This window comes from Antechinus flavipes, chromosome 6, assembly GCF_016432865.1.
Source record: "Antechinus flavipes isolate AdamAnt ecotype Samford, QLD, Australia chromosome 6, AdamAnt_v2, whole genome shotgun sequence".
Taxonomy (NCBI): Eukaryota; Metazoa; Chordata; class Mammalia; order Dasyuromorphia; family Dasyuridae; genus Antechinus; species Antechinus flavipes.
Genome location: NC_067403.1, coordinates 133359118 through 133377796, shown reverse-complemented (window position 1 = coordinate 133377796; position 18679 = coordinate 133359118). Strand labels below are relative to the sequence as shown.

The following is an 18679-nucleotide window of genomic DNA, read 5'->3' as shown; positions in this document are numbered from 1 at the left end:
ATAAAAGGCATAAGTAACCTAAACAGCAAAGGAGAGACAGGAGTAGGCATAGGTAAGCCATAACATATTACCAACAAAGAACTGAATTATCAAAACTGATGTTAAAAGGTACCTCCATCTCTTGATATATCTTGCCTTGCACATGAAATTGAATTTAAATGAGGCACTGCTGGGAATTAGACAAAAGGCAAGATACCATCTCTTCAAGCCTTAGTCTTTATCTGGCACTGTTCTGCGTTTAATATTTCTATCTTTGCCCAGATAATTGGACCATTCACTGCACATCCAAATGCATTTTTAGCATCCTGATTTAAATTACAACTGATGTAAATTGTTCTTTTGACTTCAGTGATCAAAACGAGTAAGATTTTGCTAATTCAAGCATTTATTAATATGTTAAGTATTGGGGATACAAAGGCATAAAAATTTTAACTTTTAAAACCTCTCTAAAGGTATCTGAAGTCTAATAAGAGAAGACAAAATGAAAACATTTACATACAAACAAGATACATATGAATTGAATGTAAGAGGGAAGAACTAGAAATTCTATACACCTAAAGATAATATGAAATTCTGGCCCATTATTAAAATGAATTTCCAAATAGTAACTGATAAGATTTTTTGTGGACCAGACTTGTGATTTCATTGGTATAAGACAATTTCTACCAATTCAGGATAGAAATTTTAAAGAGTTGCCTAGTCTAAAACATGAACAACTTGCCCTAAATATAGTAGTCTACTGTTTTGAGACCTCATGAAAATGGATGACAATGAATAACTTCTTTCCACACAGGTGGAATCTATAGCCAACTATATTGGAATAAAAATGAAAGGAATCTGTAGAATTACATGATTTTATTACAAAAGTATCAAATTATTACCCATATAATAAGTGTAAACAAAATTTAGGTCTGTCCATATTGCTTCCAAAACTCAAGCCTTATGGCAACTGAGCTTAGGTTACATTGCTCTAAAAAACTATTTAAAATAATCATATTTAAGATAGGATGACAGTACAGTGGTTAAAGCATTTAATTTCTCTGAGACAATCAGAATTGTGTAATATTTTCCCTAGAGCCCCCAAAATTTTTCATGGTCTGTACACCAAGTACGACATTCTGGAGTATTTACCTCTTTGGAACAGAGCCAGTGGATAGTGGTTAAGTCTTATTGTACCTTCACAGGGAGGAGAAAAGGAGGTGGAGAGTTAAGATTGAGAGGCTGCTAGTCACCATCCCAGCATTCCTCTGCAATGAGGACAAGAATCTCACCTACCATTAGATATGAATGGCCACTTAAACAAGTGATCACTAAATTACCAAATCACTCAAGTAGTGATTTATCTAAAAAGGACTTTTTAAAAAGTCTAAAGAAAATCTTCTGTTACAATAAATTTTAAAGACTGACCTAAAACGTGCAGCACATCAACTATAATCATCGGGGGTGAGAAGGAATGATGAAAATCCGGCAAGATATGTCATTAGATTTATTGACAATTTAGAATCTGAGAATAAAATCTCAATTGTGCAGACACACCTTACTTATGTAATCACAAATTTGCTACTCTAAAATATAATCACAGATGAAACAAGTTAAAGCAGAATGTGGGTACCACAGGAATGATGTCATAAATTAAGCAGTGGCAACAATATGTAGATGAAGTTGTCTTAGACTGGGTGTAGTTTCAAGTGTAAAATACTGGGAAGCTAAAGGAAAAACATGTACCCAAGCAGAACAATGGTGGTACAGGCTGTGGGCATTGGCTTTAAATTTGGAGAGAGCAGGTATCCATTTATTGGATAATATGTACGTAAGCTATAAAAGGGTGGGTAAGAGGTATTGGTGATTATGAAACATTATGTCATTATGAAACACCACAGATATTTAAGAATATTTTTAATTTTATAAAACAACCAAAAGTCCCAGAGAAGATACAAATATTCCTTTTAAACTGAAATGCTAATGGAAAATGATCTGCTGTTTTTATCTTTCACTCAAGCATCTAACAAAGCTTTAAATGACTATTAAAAAACAGATGTTGGTAAAGAAACAAAAATGCCACAAATACAAATTAGAGCTGCTTGGATGAAATTAAAGTCAATTATTCATAAACCCTTGGGAAGGAGATTTCCCTAAGAATTTTCCCTGAGAATGTTGCCAACATAGTAAATAGCAAATATGATCAAAAATGAATATTTAGCAAAAGTACCCATTTTGAGTACTTTGGAATTATTTTGGAACTGTTATAATTCCCAACTTTAAATTGTGCTGCTGAGCAATGAGATTCTGTCCCTAAATGGACATATGATTAAAAAATTTAAAAGGCACTGGGCCCCATATCTCAAGACATTAATTGTATGAAAAGAAAGGGGATGGGATGTGGGGAGGAAGAAATCATGCCTCCAAAATATATGTTTAAAACATGGTGGCTGACCATATCTTAATTAGACTTTGGAAGGAAGAAGAGCTTTTTGGTCAACATGGAGGCAAAACAAGGGACCTGCTTTTTCCCAATGGCTTTTGGGTCCTTGCAGAAGTCCACTCTGCGATGAGAAACTTTTCTGTTCACCAGTGTGAGAAGTTCTGTAAACTCTAAGGAGGAGCCATATTTTCCCAGCATCTCACAAAAATCTTGAATGTACCAGGAACCATTTACTGTTTCACGGTGAGAATAATAACCTGGGAAAGAATACAAAACACAAAATGCTCAGACTTCAGCACAGCATTTTCATTTGTCTCAAATTGATAAAGCTCTCAAGAGGTGTCATTATGCTTGAATTCATCTTAACTGCATAAGAGTAAATCAGGACAGCATCACCTAAGTCAAAGGATTTAAAAAGAAGCAGGAAGTCAAGAGCTGAGAGGGCCTGCTAGTTCCCTAGCCTAAAGTCAGGAAGACCTGAGTTCAAGTTGTGCCTCAAATATTAGCTGTGAGATCCTGGATAAGCCACTTAACCTACTTTGCCTCATCTGTAAAATGGGTTGTGGTTGGGTCATTTCAGATGCCTCTAAAAACAAATTGAGATAAGGAGAATAGGGAGTTGTATGAGGATGTATTCTGATGGAAGTGGATTTCTTTGACAAAGAGACCTAACTGAGTTTCAGTGGATAAATGATGGACAGAAACAACTACACCCAAAGAAAGAACACTGGGAAATGAATATGAACTATTTGCATTTTTGATTTTCTTCCTGAGTTGTTTTTATCATCTGAATCCAATTCTCCAACAACAACAAGTGCAACAAGAGAACTGTTCGGTTCTGCAAACATATATTGTATCTAGGATATACTGCAACATATCTAACATATATAGGACTGCTTGCCATCTTGGGGAGGGGGTGGAGGGAGGGAGGGGAAAAATCAAAACATAAGCGAGTGCAAAGGATAATGTTGTAAAAAATTGCCCTGGCATGGATTCTGTCAATATAAAGTTATTATTAAATAAAATGAAATTAAAAAAAAAAAAAAAGGAGAATAGGGAGGAACTGTACTTGGGAATTCACAGGTAAGGAAATCCCAGCTTGTAGTGCAGGTTGGCATTTTTTTCTCCAACCTTCAATCTTAGAGAATAGCTTAGAAGGCTGAATGCTTAACAGCCATGAACAGGGACAAGTGTCAGGGGTTTGAGTTGGCACCCAAGTTTTCCTGGCTTTGTGGCCAGCTCTCTGACCACTATCCATTTTGAGAGAGACAATTGTCTTACTAGACAAGAATTATCTCTACTTCTACAGTTGGGGTTGTTGATCTGGGATCTATGAACTTTTACAAATATATATCTTTGTAACCATTTGGACATCTTTTGAAATGGCTTCTATTGAAATGCTATTTTATTTTATGCATTTCAAAACAATATTTTGAAAAGTGGCCCAGAAGTTCACCAGACCACCAAAGGAGTCCCTGTTCTAGAGCATCTGCTCTGGAAATGAGGAGCCAAAAAGAAACATTGTCTTGATATAGTTTTCTAAGAGTCTGACCATAACAAGTCATCATAATCAGTAACTGGCAAGCATGTCACTCATGACAACAAAGATGCAGATATAAGTCCAAATAAAGATCATCTCTCCCCCAAACTCCTAATTTTGTAAGCTGATATATCTTCTAATAGTCAATAATACCTTATTTTAGGACACCGCTATTTAGACCCCTACAGCAGTACTTAGTATTTAAAATAGTTTATCCTTTTTTGGCTTAATTTAAAATTAGATGTCTCAAACTGATTTCACATGTGATTTTTCGGATTATATTTTAGTCTAAATTCTGTGCTAAATTCTATATGTACTGTTTGTCAGTATTCTTACAAAGTGATGACTATAATTGGGAGTGTTGCCTCTACTAAGTACTTACCCACAGCACCATGAGCTGCCTTTATGAGACATAATGGAAAAAAAAAAAAATCCTCCTGTAGCCAACTCTGATGGTGCGGGATCTCAGAAATGAGTGAGGGAGGTTACTCCTCAGGTGCCAAATGTTTAACCTATTACCAATAACATCCTAAAAACCTTTCCAGAGCTTGTATTTCATTTGCCATCCACAAACTGGGGTCATCAAACCACAATGTTTTGGTTAGAACTTTAGGAGACCACAGCACCAATTAATTAAGTTTAATTAAGATTTCCTATTTGGTTTCTGAAGCTCCAATCAAACTCTAAAGTATCCTCTGTACCACAGGTAAATTTTAAAGTGTAAAATTTAAACCAGATAAAACTGTAATTGAGAAGTATTTAGCAAAATAAATGGAAATACAATTAAGATAATTTTAATGTGGGGTTTCCAAAGTTCATTATCCAGATCAGTTTCTATTTGAGTTTGACAACACAGTTCTGAACAGTTGGAAAAAAATAAAAGCAAAGATCTAATCACATCAGCTGTGTACGCAATACATTCTCTAATGTTCCCTATAACTTCTAGGAGCTCCCTCTTTCCCTTCTTTCTTTAGTCGCCTCATGTCTTCTTTGTATATCTTATTATATACATGGAAGTATATGTGCTATTTTTCCTATTAAAATGGAAGCTCCTTGAGGACAGGGCCTGTGTATTGACTTTGATCTGTGGGTTGCGATGCCTGCTTTAAAAAAATACTTGGTAGATTTACTTACTTGGGGACAAAGCCTTGACTCAGTTTCTAAGAGGAACGTACAAAATAGAAACACACACAGAATTAAGCAAGAGCTACCAAACACTCCTAGAAATAGTTAACAAACCTTCTGCAACAGAGTAGCACATGAGGAAGTCAGCACCAGCAGGGAGAGTGTAAACTGAGGCAGCATCTACTTCAGTTTCATTGACATCCACCTCTTCAGTCTTATAATCAACCACATCCAAAGGAATGACTGGGACATCGTGCTGTTCTCCCCGGCATGCCTGACAGTATCAGGGAAGAATCTGATCAGTTCTCTTCATGCCCCCTCCCTATCTAGTGTTTTCTTCTATTAATTTAAAAATGAATGAATGATTACTAAATTGTTCGTTATTAAACATTAAAAAGTTAATAGATATGGTAGGAATGCAAATCACCGCCCAGATGGGCATTCCAATCCAAAAAAAACTCAAAATAAGGAAACAGATGCCAAATCTAAAGTAAATAAAATTGAATCCAAAAGATAACAAAGCACATACAACCAAGGGGTGTGTTGGAACTAACTGGAAATAAACTTGTGACAGATTTCATCTCAGAAATCCATAAAGGCTCCAAATCAGGGCACTGTTTTGTTGACTGTCTAGATTTAACTGAAAGTGAAGAAGAAAAATTTTAATAATACAGATCAAACTTAAAAGTCATCAAGCTCACCATTTCTTATAGCACAGTAATATTTCTTCACCATCATATACCAAAACTTATTGAGCCTAATTGACAGGCATCCAGTTCTTTGCTACTACAAAGAAAGCTGTTAAAAATAGTTTAGAACATATAGATTCTTTTTCTTTTATCTTAATTATCTTGGGAAATAAATCAAGAGTGGTGTTGCTGAGTCAAAGGATATAGATAGTTTAATAACTCTTTGGGCATAATTCCAGATTGCTCAATCAGTTCACAATTCTACCAACAATGATTTAGTGTCCTAATTTTTCCATATCTCCTTCAAAATCTGTCAGTTTCCCCTTCATTTTAGACAATATGATGATAATAATATCTCAAGATTGTTTTAATTTGCATTGCTCTACCCAATGATTTAGAGAATGTTTTTATTCATGACTACAAATTATTTTGATTTCCTTTGACTCATAATCTTATTCATTTGACAAAGTTCTTTAGATATTGAGATATGAGAACTTAATTTAAAAAACTATAAAATTTTTTTCTCAATTTTTTTGCTTTCCTTCTGATCTTTGTTTTATTTATATGAAACCTTTTTAATTTAATATAATCAAAACTATCCAGTTTACACTTTACACTGCCACTCTTGTTTATTCACAAATTGTTCACCTATCTATAAGTCTGACAGGTATGTTCTATGTTTTTCAAATTTTCTTATCTCTCTTTACATCTAGGTCATGTATCCATTTTCACTTTATCTCAGTAAATAGTGTAAGATATTGGTCTATGCCTAATTTATGCCAGATTGCTTTCCAGTTCCCCCCCCCCCAATTTTTTTAACCAAATAATGAATTCTTATCCTTAAAACATAAATCTTTATGCTTGTCAAACATAAGGTTACTTAAGTTATTTTTTAGTATAAATTGTATGTCTCCTCTGTTCCACTGGTCTGTTTCTTAGCCAGTAAATCAAATAGTTTTAATTACTACCCTATAATATAGTTTAAATTCCTGAAATTGCTATATCTTTAGTTCCTTTGATATTCCTGACTTTTTGTCCTTCCAAATGAATTTTCTTATGGCTTTTTCTAATTCAGTAAAATAATTTTTTGGTAATTTAATTAGCATAGCATCGAATACATAAATTAGTTTCAGTAAAACTATCATTTTTATCATATTGATTCTGCCTACCCATGAAAAATAAAATATTTCAATTATTTACCTTTATAAAAAGCTTTTTTAGTAATTTTGTTCATATAGATCCTGTTTTGTTTTGGTTATTTTTGATAGGTGTACTCCCAAATATTGGATACTCTCTAGTTATTTTAAATGAGGTATCTTTTACAATCTCTTCTTGCAGGATTTTCTGTGATATATAGGAATGTTGTTGATTTATGTGAATTTTACTTTATATACTGCTACATTGCTAAAATTATTGTTTCAACTAATTTTTGATTTGAGTCAGATTTTCCCAGTACGTCATCATATTGCCTGCAATGAGAGAAGAAAATTTTCTAATCCAATTCCTTCTATTTATTCTTCTCTTACTGCTATTGCTAGGATTTCCAATACAATACTGAATAATATTGGTGACATTAGGCATCTTTGTTTAAAACTTAATCTTACTAGGAAAGCTTCTAGCTTTCATTATTACAGATAATGATTGCTATTTCCCAGTTGATAAATGGTCAAAGGATATGAACAAGCAGTTTTCAGATGAAGAAATCTCTGTCATAGTCATATGAAAAAATGCTCTAAATCACTATTGTTTAGAGGAATGCAAATAAAAACCACTGAGGTACCATTTAACATTTATCATACTGGCTAATATAATAGAAAAGAAAAATTATAAAATGTTGGAGAAGATGTGGGAAAATTGAGAATCTAATGCACTGTTGGTAGAGCAGTAAACTGATCTACTGTTCTGGAGAGCAATTTGGAACTATACCCAAAGAGCAATCAAACTAACCCAGCAAAATCACTACTAGGTCTGTATCCTCCAAAAATCATTAAAAAAAGGGCAACAAAATACAAAAAATATTTATGTAGCTCTTTTTGTGCTGATGGTTGGAAATTGAGGGGATGCCATTAATTGAGGAATGGCTGAATAATTTGTGGCATATAAATGGAATGGAACACCATCATGCTATAAAAAATGATAAGCTGATTTCAGAAAAACCTGGAAAGACTTACATGAACTGATGCTAAGAGAAGTGAGTAGAACCAGGAGAACATTGTACACAGGAACAGGAACACTGTGCAATGATTAACTATGATTGACTTAATCATCTTGGCAATAAAATGATCTAAGAGTGGATGTTTGGCTCTTTTCAGCAATAAGGTGAATCAGGCCAATTCCAAAAGACTTACGATGGAGAGAGAGCCATCTGAATCCAGAAAGAGGACCGTGGGGTTTGAATGTGGATCACAGAATAGGTTTTTCACCTTTTTTGTTGTTGTTTGCTTGCTTTTTGATTTTTTTTCTCATTTTTTTCCTTTTTGATCAGATTTTCCTTGAACAGCATGATAAATGTGAAAATATGAATAGAAGAATTGTATATGTTTAACAAATATTGTATTGCTTGCTGTGTAGGGGAGGGGAATGGGGAAAGGGAAAGAGAAAAGTTTGGAAACAAGGTTTTGCAAGGGTAAATGCTGAAAAGTTATCTTTGCATCTTTTTTTTTCTTAAAGCTTTTTATTTACAAAACACATGCATGAGTAATTTTTCAACATTTCAAAATCTTCTGTTCCAAATTTTCCCCTCCTCCCCACCTCCTCCCCTAAATGGCAGGTAGTTAAATGTTAAAAGTATATGTTAAAACCAATATATGTATACATATTTGTACAGTTATCTTGCTGTACAAGAAAAATCAGATCTAAAAAGAAAGAAAAAAACCTGAGAAGAAAAACAAAAATGCAAGCAAACAATAACAGAAAGAGTGAAATTTTGCATGTATTTTGAAAATAAAAAGATATTAGTTAAAAAATAACATAAAAAGTGAAATGATCTAAGGCAATTCCAAAACTCATGATAGAAAATGCTACTCACATCCAGAGAAAGAACTGATTATCTCTGAATACAGATTGAAGCATACTACTATTTTCAACTTTTTTGGGAGTGTGGTTTCCTTTTATTCTGTGGTTTCTTTCACAACATGACTAAATGAGGAAATGATTTTACATTATTGCACATGTAAAATAGCAAGCAATCTGATAAAGATTATATATTATTGCACATATATAATCTTTATCAGATTGCTTGCTATTTGGGGGAGAGAGAGGAAGAAAAATTTGGAACTCAAAATCTTTCAAAAAATCAATGTTGAAAATTGTCATTAAATGCGATTGGGGAAAAAAAAATACAATGCTATTAAAAAAAAAAAAAAAAAGTCCAGGGGAAGAAGGGGATCAAATAATGCTTGCTGACAGTTTTGGATAAAATGCCTTTTTATCAATTTAAGGAAAAATATTTTTATACCTATATTTTCAAGTTTTTTTTTAAAAATAGGAATAACTGTTGCACTTTATCAAAAGTTTTTTCTACATCTATTGATATGTCTTTATTTTTTATTATTGACATAATCAGTTATATTAAAATTTTTCCTTTTCTTAAATCATCCCTGCATTCCTGGCATAAATCCTACTTGGTCATATATATAATCTTTTTAATACATTGTGGTAATCTTTTAACTACTATTTTATTTAGGATGTATGCATTCATATTCATTTATAAAATTAGTTTAAAATTTTCTTTCTCTTTTTATTCTTCCTGATTTTGGTATAAGCATCCTATCTATTTCATAAAAGATGTTTGGTAGGATCTCTTCTTTGCCTATCATTCCAAATATTTTATTTAATACTGGAATTAGTCTTTAAATATTTGATAGAATTCAGTTGTAAATCCATCTGGTCTTGGTTATGTTCCTTCAATTTCTTTTTCTAAAATAGGTCTATTTAAATATTCTATTTTCTCTTCTGATAATCTAGGCAGTTTATATTTTGCCAATTTTCTTCTACTTTACTTAAACTGTTATAAATTTTCCTGATTACTGTTTTCACTGTATCACATAGGTGTTGATATTTTTGTCTCATTGTCATTCTTTTTAATGAAATTATTGTTTTTATGATTTGTTCTTGAACCTAATTATTCTTTAAGATTAGGTTGTTTAGTCTCCAAATAGTTTTTAATCTATGTTTCTGTGGTCCCTTATTAAATATAATTTTTATTGCAATGTGATCCAAAAAAAGATGCTTTTAACATTTCTGCTTTTAACTGTGAAATTTTTATATTCTGATATATGATCATCTTTGTAAAAATAGCATAAACTGTTGAGAAAAAGTGTATTCTTTTGTATTCCTACTCAATACTTTCCAGATATCTATCATATCTACCTTATCCAAAATTCTTACTTCTTTGATTACTTATTTATTTTTTATTAGCTTTATCTAGTTCTTAAAGGGAAAGATTAAAATTCTCCATTATTTTATTATACTACTACTATTTCCCACCTATAATTTATTTAACTTTTCTTTTAAAAGATTAAAATGCTACAGTATTTGGTTTATTTTGTCTTACTTTTCAATTTATATCTCCAGAATTTAGCAGTGTTTTCCACAGAGCAAATGTATAAGAAATGCTTTATTCATTCGTCAAAAAAATAAAAGATTACAAAAACAAAATATCAGTATTTTTTTTAAGAGAAAATCCCCATCCTTGTAATTCTAACAATTTACTCTAAGAATTTTAATACTAAATAATACATTTGGTAAACATAAAAGAATGAGGCATTTGGCTATGAAGGAACATGAATTCAAATAATTCTAAATCACTCTGTAACCAAGAGAGAACTGCCAGCAAAATAATTGAAAATTCATTATTATTTTGCAGCCAAATGAAAAGAGGGGAGCAATAATTTTGATACAGGGGAGAAAGATTGGTGAATACAGAGTCAGAGCTCAAATCTTAGCTCTTTTCAGAACAAATCATCAAGTTTAAAAAACAGGATAATTTCCTGTGATAGCCTGTTCCAATTATGATTAGTCAAATCCTTACTGAACTTCTCCAAAGTGTTTAAGACAAAGTGCAGGAATGATTCCTGTTATGGATACTGTGATAAAAATCCTCTAGCAAAATGATTTCCACCATACAAAAATGTACTTGACTTATTCGCTTCTCCTTCAAGATTAGTCCACAAGAAATGGTTTTAAATACAGGAGCAAATCAATTGAAGAATGGCTGAACAAACTGTAGTATATGACAATAATACTACTGTCTGCAAGAAAAAACAAGGGGGTTGATTTCAGAAAAATCTACATGAACTGATGCAAAAATGAAATGAACTGAGACAAGAAAACATGGTAACTTCTATGATATAATGATTGTCTCCTGTGAAAGACTTGGCTATCCAAGACAATTTCAAAGGACCCGAGATGAAAAAATATTATCCACCTTTAGAAAGAGAAATGATGAACTCTGACTCCTTTATTTTCCCTGTCCTCTATGTGTTGGTTTTTTTGTTTTGTTTTTTTTTTTTTTTTGCAACATGGCTAACATGTAAATGTTTTGCTTTATTTCACATATATAATTAATATCATATTGCTTGCCTTCTGAAGAAATGGGGTAGAAGTGTGGTTTGAATTCGAATTTGAAGAATTTGAAACTCAAAAAATTTTAAAATGGAAGTTAAAATCTTTTTAATATAATTGGGAAATATTTAATGAAATAAAATATATGAGCAAATTTTTTTTTAATAACTGAAAAAAAAAAAAGATACAGAGGCAAAGCCAAAAAAGCACTTGCAAGTCTGTGTTCTTTAATTAGCTTTTCCTCTAGTGGGTCTGTGATGATTTGTAGCCTCCAGAGAGCCAAGATAAATTTATGATATGCTAATGCATCCATTTCTAAAACAGTTAAGTTCTAATCAGTGGATAATTCTTTTTGATTGCTTGGCCTTCAACCTTGAACTAAGCCTGGGAATTAGTTTGAGAGCAGTTTTATGAGTTACCCACAATTTAAGTCTAAGAGCTTGTTTTGCTAAAACTAAGTATCAACAGAATTTATGATGAATTAATAATCATTCAAAGTACTCTTGTAAAGAAGTGTCAATAGCTGTACCAGATCTAAAATTATGTTATAAAGCAGCAGTTACTAAAACCATCTGGTATTGGCTAAGAAATAGACTAGTTGATCAATGGAATAGGTTAGGTTCAAAGGACAAAATAACCAATAACTTTAATAATATAGTGTTTGACAAACCCAAAGACACCAGTTTCTGGGATAAGAATGTATTATTTGACAAAAATTGCTGGGAAAATTGGAAATTAGTATGGCAGAAACTAGGCATTGACCCACACTTAACACCGTACACCAAGATAAGGTCAAAATGGGTTCATGACCTAGGCATAAAGAATGAGATGATAAATAAATTGGAAGAGCATAGGATAGTTTACCTCTCAGACCTGTGGAAGAGGGAGGAATTTATGACCAAAGAAGAACTAGAGATCACTATTGACCACAACATAGAAAATTTTGATTATATCAAATTGAAAAGTTTTTGTACAAACAAAACAAATGCAAACAAGATTAGAAGGGAAACAATAAACTGGGAAAACATTTTTACAATCAAAGGTTCTGATAAAGGCCTCATTTCCAAAATATATAGAGAATTGACTCTAATCTATAAGAAATCAAACCATTCTCCAATTGATAAATGGTCAAAGGATATGAACAGACAATTCTCAGACGAAGAAATTAAAACTATTTATAGACATATGAAAATATGCTCCAAATCATTATTAATCAGAGAAATGCAAATTAAGACAACTCTGAGATACCACTATACACCTGTCAGATTGGCTAGAATGACAGGGAAAGATAATGGGGAATGTTGGAGGGGATGTGGGAAAACAGGGACACTGATACATTGTTGGTGGAATTGTGAACACATCCAGCCATCTGGATAGCAATTTGGAACTATGCTCAAAAAGTTATCAAACTGTGCATACCCTTTGATCCAGCAGTGTTTCTACTGGGCTTATACCCCAAAGAATACTAAAGAAGGGAAAGGGACCTGTATGTGCTAAAATGTTTGTGGCAGCCCTGTTTGTAGTGGCTAGAAGCTAGAAAATGAAAGGATGTCCATCAATTGGAGAATGGTTGAGTAAATTGTGGTATATGAATGTTATGGAATATTATTGTTCTGTAAGGAATGACCAGCAGGATGAATACAGAGAGGACTGGCGAGACTTACATGAACTGATGCTGAGTGAAATGAGCAGAACCAGGAGATCATTATATACCTCAACAACGATACTGTTTGAGGATGTATTCTGATGGAAGTGGATCTCTTCGATAAAGAGAGCCTTAATTGATCAAAGATGGACAGAAGCAGTTACACCCAGAGAAAGAACACTGGGAAATGAATATAAACTGTTTGCATTTTTGTTTTTCTTCCCGGGTTATTTATACCTTCTGAATTCAATTCTCCCTGTGCAACAAGAAAACTGTTTGGTTCTGCAAACATATATTGTATCTAGGATATACTGCAACCCATTCAACATGTAAAGGACTCTTGCCATCTGGGGGAAGGGGTGGAGGGAGGGAGGGGAAAAATCGGAACAGAAGTGAATGCAAGGGATAATGCTGTAAAAAATTACCCTGGCATGCATTCTATCAATAAAAAATTATTAAAAACAAAAACAAAAACATTAAAAAAAAAAGTGTCAAGAATTCAAGAAAATAATCTGTACAATAACTAAAATCATTCAAAAGAATGAAAATACTAGAGGCTGCTCAGAATAAATTCAAAGGTCAATACTAGTTCTGGAGAACATGTGATATACATGTCACATTCCTTAATAGAGATAATCCACACAAATTTATTTAGGCACTTACCATTTGCCAACTGATATTAGTATGTACATTTCACTTGAGTCCAGAAGACTTTGTACTATTTTTATTAACATCACACTATGATTATATAAATTGTGATGAAAACTTGATACTTTCCAAGAGTAGTCTGAATAGCTACAAGTTTTTTTATGAATAATAAAAATATCCAGTGCTTATTCTTAAAAAACATACATTTTAATGACTAGACAGAGATGGCAGACTACAGATATCAAAAATTGCTTTTCTGTAAAACAATTTTTTTTCTGTATTAAAATGAGGAAGGTGAGGATCTCTCAACAATTGGGAAGTAGCTAAACAAATTGTGATTCTTAAATTTTAGGGAATGCTATGTGCCATATGAGAAGATGGCTAAAAAGAATACAGAGAACTATGGGAAGGTTTATATGATAATTTCAATATCAATAGAAAGAACAGTAAGAAGCAACTGAATCTAAGCATATACTTATGAGCAATGAATAACATCTGAAAGAACAGATGGTTCAGAAGACAAAGGTAAGTAAGGCAGCTTTGATATGAATTTTTCAAATTTATCATATATTTTAAAAGAGGAGACTCATAATTTCATATGTAATTATTTTTGTTTTTCTATTGTTTCTTGAAATGTATGTGTTTTGTGCATTTATTGAAATGTATATGTTTTGTGCAAAAATGTTTGTAGCAGGCAAGGAACTGGAAAATGAGTGGATGTCTATCAATTAGAAAATGCCTGCATAATTTATGGTATATGAAAGTAATGGAATATTACTATTATAGAAAATGATGGAGCCTGATTTCAGAAAAGTCTGGAAAGACTTACATGCACTGATACTGAGTGAAATGAGCAGAACCAAAACAACACTGTATACAATAACAACAAGATTATATAATGATCAACCATGGATTTGACTCTTCTCAACAATGCAAATGATTTAAGGCAATTCCAACAGACTTGGGATGGAAAATGCATTTCTCCTTTAAAAAAAATTCTTTAATACAAGAATGACATTCTGGTTGGGATAGGAAAAATGTATCATATGAAGATAATATAAAAATCAAAGGATAACAAGAAAAAATAAACTAAAAGAGAAGGGAGTCTTTTGAAGGGAAGAAGGCCCAATTTATTGAGTAAAAATATAAACTTTAATAGGGCCTATGGCAAGGATTCCAGACAGTATAGGTTCAAGCAGGGATCTTTCTAATCCAGAAAATCTAGAAAGCACTGACCTTGAAAAGGTGCTGTGAATCCTTCATAAACAAACCATGAACTTTTCCAAATTACTCATACCTGAATGATAAATATCTTAGGTTTCCCAACTAAGCTCTGACATCTGTCTCCCTTAAACATGGCGGTGAGCTTCTGAATATCAATTTTGGCATCATAAGCATAGATGTGATTTTCTTCACCATGAGTCAGGAATACGCACAAGAAGCAGTCAGCATCCACATGGCTAGAGGTAGACACTGCAAGGGAATGATCATCGAGAACTCAGGAGAGAAAGCTAAGCATTCACTGACAGTTCTACAGGTAAAAATGGTAGTAAACTATCAATAATTTGGAATAAACTGGGAAAAAAATGAAGAAATAATCCAATTTAGTAAAATGCAAAAATAAAAAGTAATCTTAAAAATTTTCTTTCAAATGCTGTGCATATTGATGTAAATAAAATTGGCTACTTTAACTGGCTTCTAGTAGGTGACCTATGAGGTCCCTTTCAGTTCTAAATGTATGTCTTGTTTAAATAAACTATAACTGATGCTTCTCCAATCATATAAGTTCATTGCTATATGTGGTACATGCTACAAATCCATCTAAGACCTGAGTTTGGCCAGAGCCAAAAGAATTCATCCCCAGAGGCTAATATAATAATGATAATTAGCATTTATAAAAAGCTTTAAGGAGCAAAACACTTTAAAAAATCTTATTTCATTTGGTCCTCACAACAATTAAGAGGGAAGAGGGAAGTACTACCCCCATTTTATAGATGAGGAACCTGAGGCAAACAGATACTAAGTAAATTGCCCAGGATCACAAGTGAGTGTCTAAATCAGAATTCAAATTCTGACTCCAAGTCTAGCATCCCATCCATTATGCCAACTATTAGGCCCCTAATATGAGCTTAAAAGTTAGTCCTCAGCTAACATACATAGAGTCCAACATTAGTCTTTATCTGAAACTTTTTAGGTTTTCTTTAACCTTTCAGTGATATAATCATCAAGGTCCTAGGGTTAATTTTATGTGGGAGTGAGACATCAGAACAGGACACCATTAAAGGAAAATATGTAATAATGCATTATAATGACAAATATTATGAAGGCCCATCAACTGAAGAAGGCTAAAGAAATATGGAATATAAATATAATGTGACATAATTATCCCTTAAAAATGATAAAATAAATAAAAAAGAAAATAATAAAAGGACAATTTCAAAGAATTCTGGAAGGACTTGTATAAATTAATCCTGAGCAAAAGGAGCAGTACAATTTATATTATTATACTGACATTATAAAAAGGAGCAATTTTGAAAGACTTAAGAATGCTGATCAACACACTGACCAACCAAGATTTTTATAGACCATTTTTATTTTGAATTTTCTTTTTTTTATTTCCTTTAGTCTGGGATGGGGGAAGATGGCAGAGAAAATAAATGCATTAACTGAAAAAACTTAATTTTAAAGTGTATTCTTAACATATAAATCATATGCCTAGAGATGGAATGGTCCTCAGTGGATTTCTAATCCAATCCTCCTATTTTACAGATAAAGAAACTGAATTGAGGGGAGAGGAAGAGAGGAAGAGAAATAATCTAGCTAATATTATAAAAGTAGGAACTGAAACACTATCATCTTACTCTAGTCTAAGTTTTATCACATTTTAATTAGCAAGAGTAATTTATATCACTGTCTGATAACAAACAGGATTTGAATGGAATCTAACTGGTGAGATTTTTACTTATTCACTGACTTTTCTTGAGGAAGGGACAACTGATGCCATTTCATATTCTGCAGATGTGAAATGGGAGAAAGGGGGATCACCATTATGATTTCTCCCATTTGAGGAACTCTTATCAAATTTCTCCCTGGAACAACAGGAGTTATTTAATGGAAAGAAAACTGACTGTATATTTATAATGCCCTCTGTAGTTAGATCTCTGTTACAAAAACCACCCTGTGATTGATGCCTCAAGAATCAATAAGATACCTTGTATAGTTCATACCAAAAAAGATGGAGAGAACTAACAGATACTAACACCTAAAAGGGATAAGGCAAGTCAAAATGATGATTTAAGTTTCTTTTTTTTAAATTATTATTAAAGCTTTTTATTTTCATAACATATGCATAGATAATTTTTCAACATTAACCCTTGCAAAACCTTATGTTCCCAATTTTTCTTTCCTTCCCCCATCCCACCTCCCCTAGATGCCAAGTAATCCAATATATGTTAAACATGGTAAAAATATATGTTATAATTTAAGTTTCAAGAAAAAGACTAATTAAAAAAAACCAAAATGTGGAGTGACAAGGAAGACATTTGGAGAAAAGGGGCCGGGGTTCTTGTCCCATTTCTGTTATTTACAATTTGTGTGACCTCAGACAGATGACTCAACCCCTCAGAACCACAGTTTCCTCAACAGTAAAGTCAGGCAGTTGAGTAGATGGCCTCTAAGATATCTTAATTCTAATCACTATTCCTAAGTGGGATATTTATAGCTTGGAGAACAGATTAAGAGGTAAGGTTTTGGGCAGCTAGGTGGAGTAGTGGATAGAACATTAGCCTTGAAGTCAGGAGAATCTGAGTTCAAATCTGACCTCAAACACTTAATACTTCCTAGCTGTTTACCTTAGGCAAGTCACTTAACCCCCAATTGCCTCACCAAAAAAAAAAAGGTAAGATTTATAAAATTTATATCATGATTATGACTATTCTGTTTTCCAACTATCCTAGAAATAAAACAAGAGAACATGTTTAGGTTTCTGGACCATTCATAAACCAGTTTCCTCACTGATTAAAGTTACTCACTAAAATGAAATCTTCCTTTGTAGGGATTTTTGAGTCAGTAGTTTCATGTGGTTAAACCCTTTTCTATCAAATTCCTCAAGCCAAGAACCTTTAGCTCAAAACACTTTAAAGGTGTTAACTTATGTTGAAAGACAGACAGGAACAACTGAAGTGCTATTTTTTTTGAAAGTCCCAATTCTGGCCAACAGTATTAATTCTCTGGGAATATAAAGACAGAAAACAAAAGGCACCATAATTCTATATTAGAAGCCCACGACTGAATAGTCAACAAATCTTGGGTTTCCAATAGTGTTTTAGAACCTTATTAGCTGTGGTAATTAAGTAAAAGTAACTTAAAAGGTATTAAGTAACTTATAGTGTATTATAAGATATTGGTAAGAAGTAACTTAAAATTCTCTGGGCCTTTATTCTTCACCTATAAGATGAAGAGCAGGGCAAGGTAGCAGGGGAAGAGAAGAAGGAGGAGAAAAGAGAGGGAAGAAAGGAAGGAAGGGAGGAAGGAAGGAAGAAAAAAAGGAGAAAAAAAAAAAAAGGTGGGGGAAGAAAGAAGGGAAAAAAAGAAAAGAAAAAATAAGGGAAGGAAACAAGTACTTATTATATGCTTACTACATGCCAGGTACTATGCTAAGCATTTTACAATTGGAAGGAAAAAAAGTACAGCAGGGAAAAAGGAAAGAAGAGAAAAGGAAAGGAAGAAGTAAACAAGTATTGATTATGTGCCTACTATGGTGTGCCTGACGCTGTTATACAAATATCACATTTGATCCTTACAACCATCCTCAGAGATAGGTCCCATTATTATCTCCATTTTACAGGTGAGGAACCTAAAGCAAACAGAAGTTAAATGATTTGACCAGAGTTCCACAGAGAATATCTGAGGCAGGATTCAAACTCAGATCTTCCTGATCCTACCCACTATGCTATCTAACTGCTTCTAAGATCCCTTCCAGCTGTAAAAAATCTATAAACCTATGATTCTATCCCTGTCTCTCTGACATCACTATGATTTGAACA

At 32.8% G+C, this 18679-nt stretch overlaps 1 protein-coding gene across 5 annotated transcripts in view; it reads right to left on the bottom strand.

Annotated features, from left to right (window-relative positions):
• Positions 1 to 840: 840 nt before the first annotated feature.
• The window catches only part of LOC127541990 (caspase-6-like), a 50698-nt gene continuing 32859 nt past the window's right edge, over positions 841 to 18679 (bottom strand). For all 5 annotated transcript variants that reach the window (XM_051967395.1, XM_051967393.1, XM_051967394.1 and 2 more), the window contains 3 exons: positions 14932 to 15107; positions 5202 to 5361; positions 841 to 2679 (listed from right to left, as the gene is read on the bottom strand). In XM_051967395.1, coding sequence (XP_051823355.1) covers positions 2441 to 2679; positions 5202 to 5361; positions 14932 to 15107 — 575 coding nt within the window. In that variant the 3' untranslated portion in view covers positions 841 to 2440. The remainder of the gene's footprint in view (positions 2680 to 5201; positions 5362 to 14931; positions 15108 to 18679) is intronic.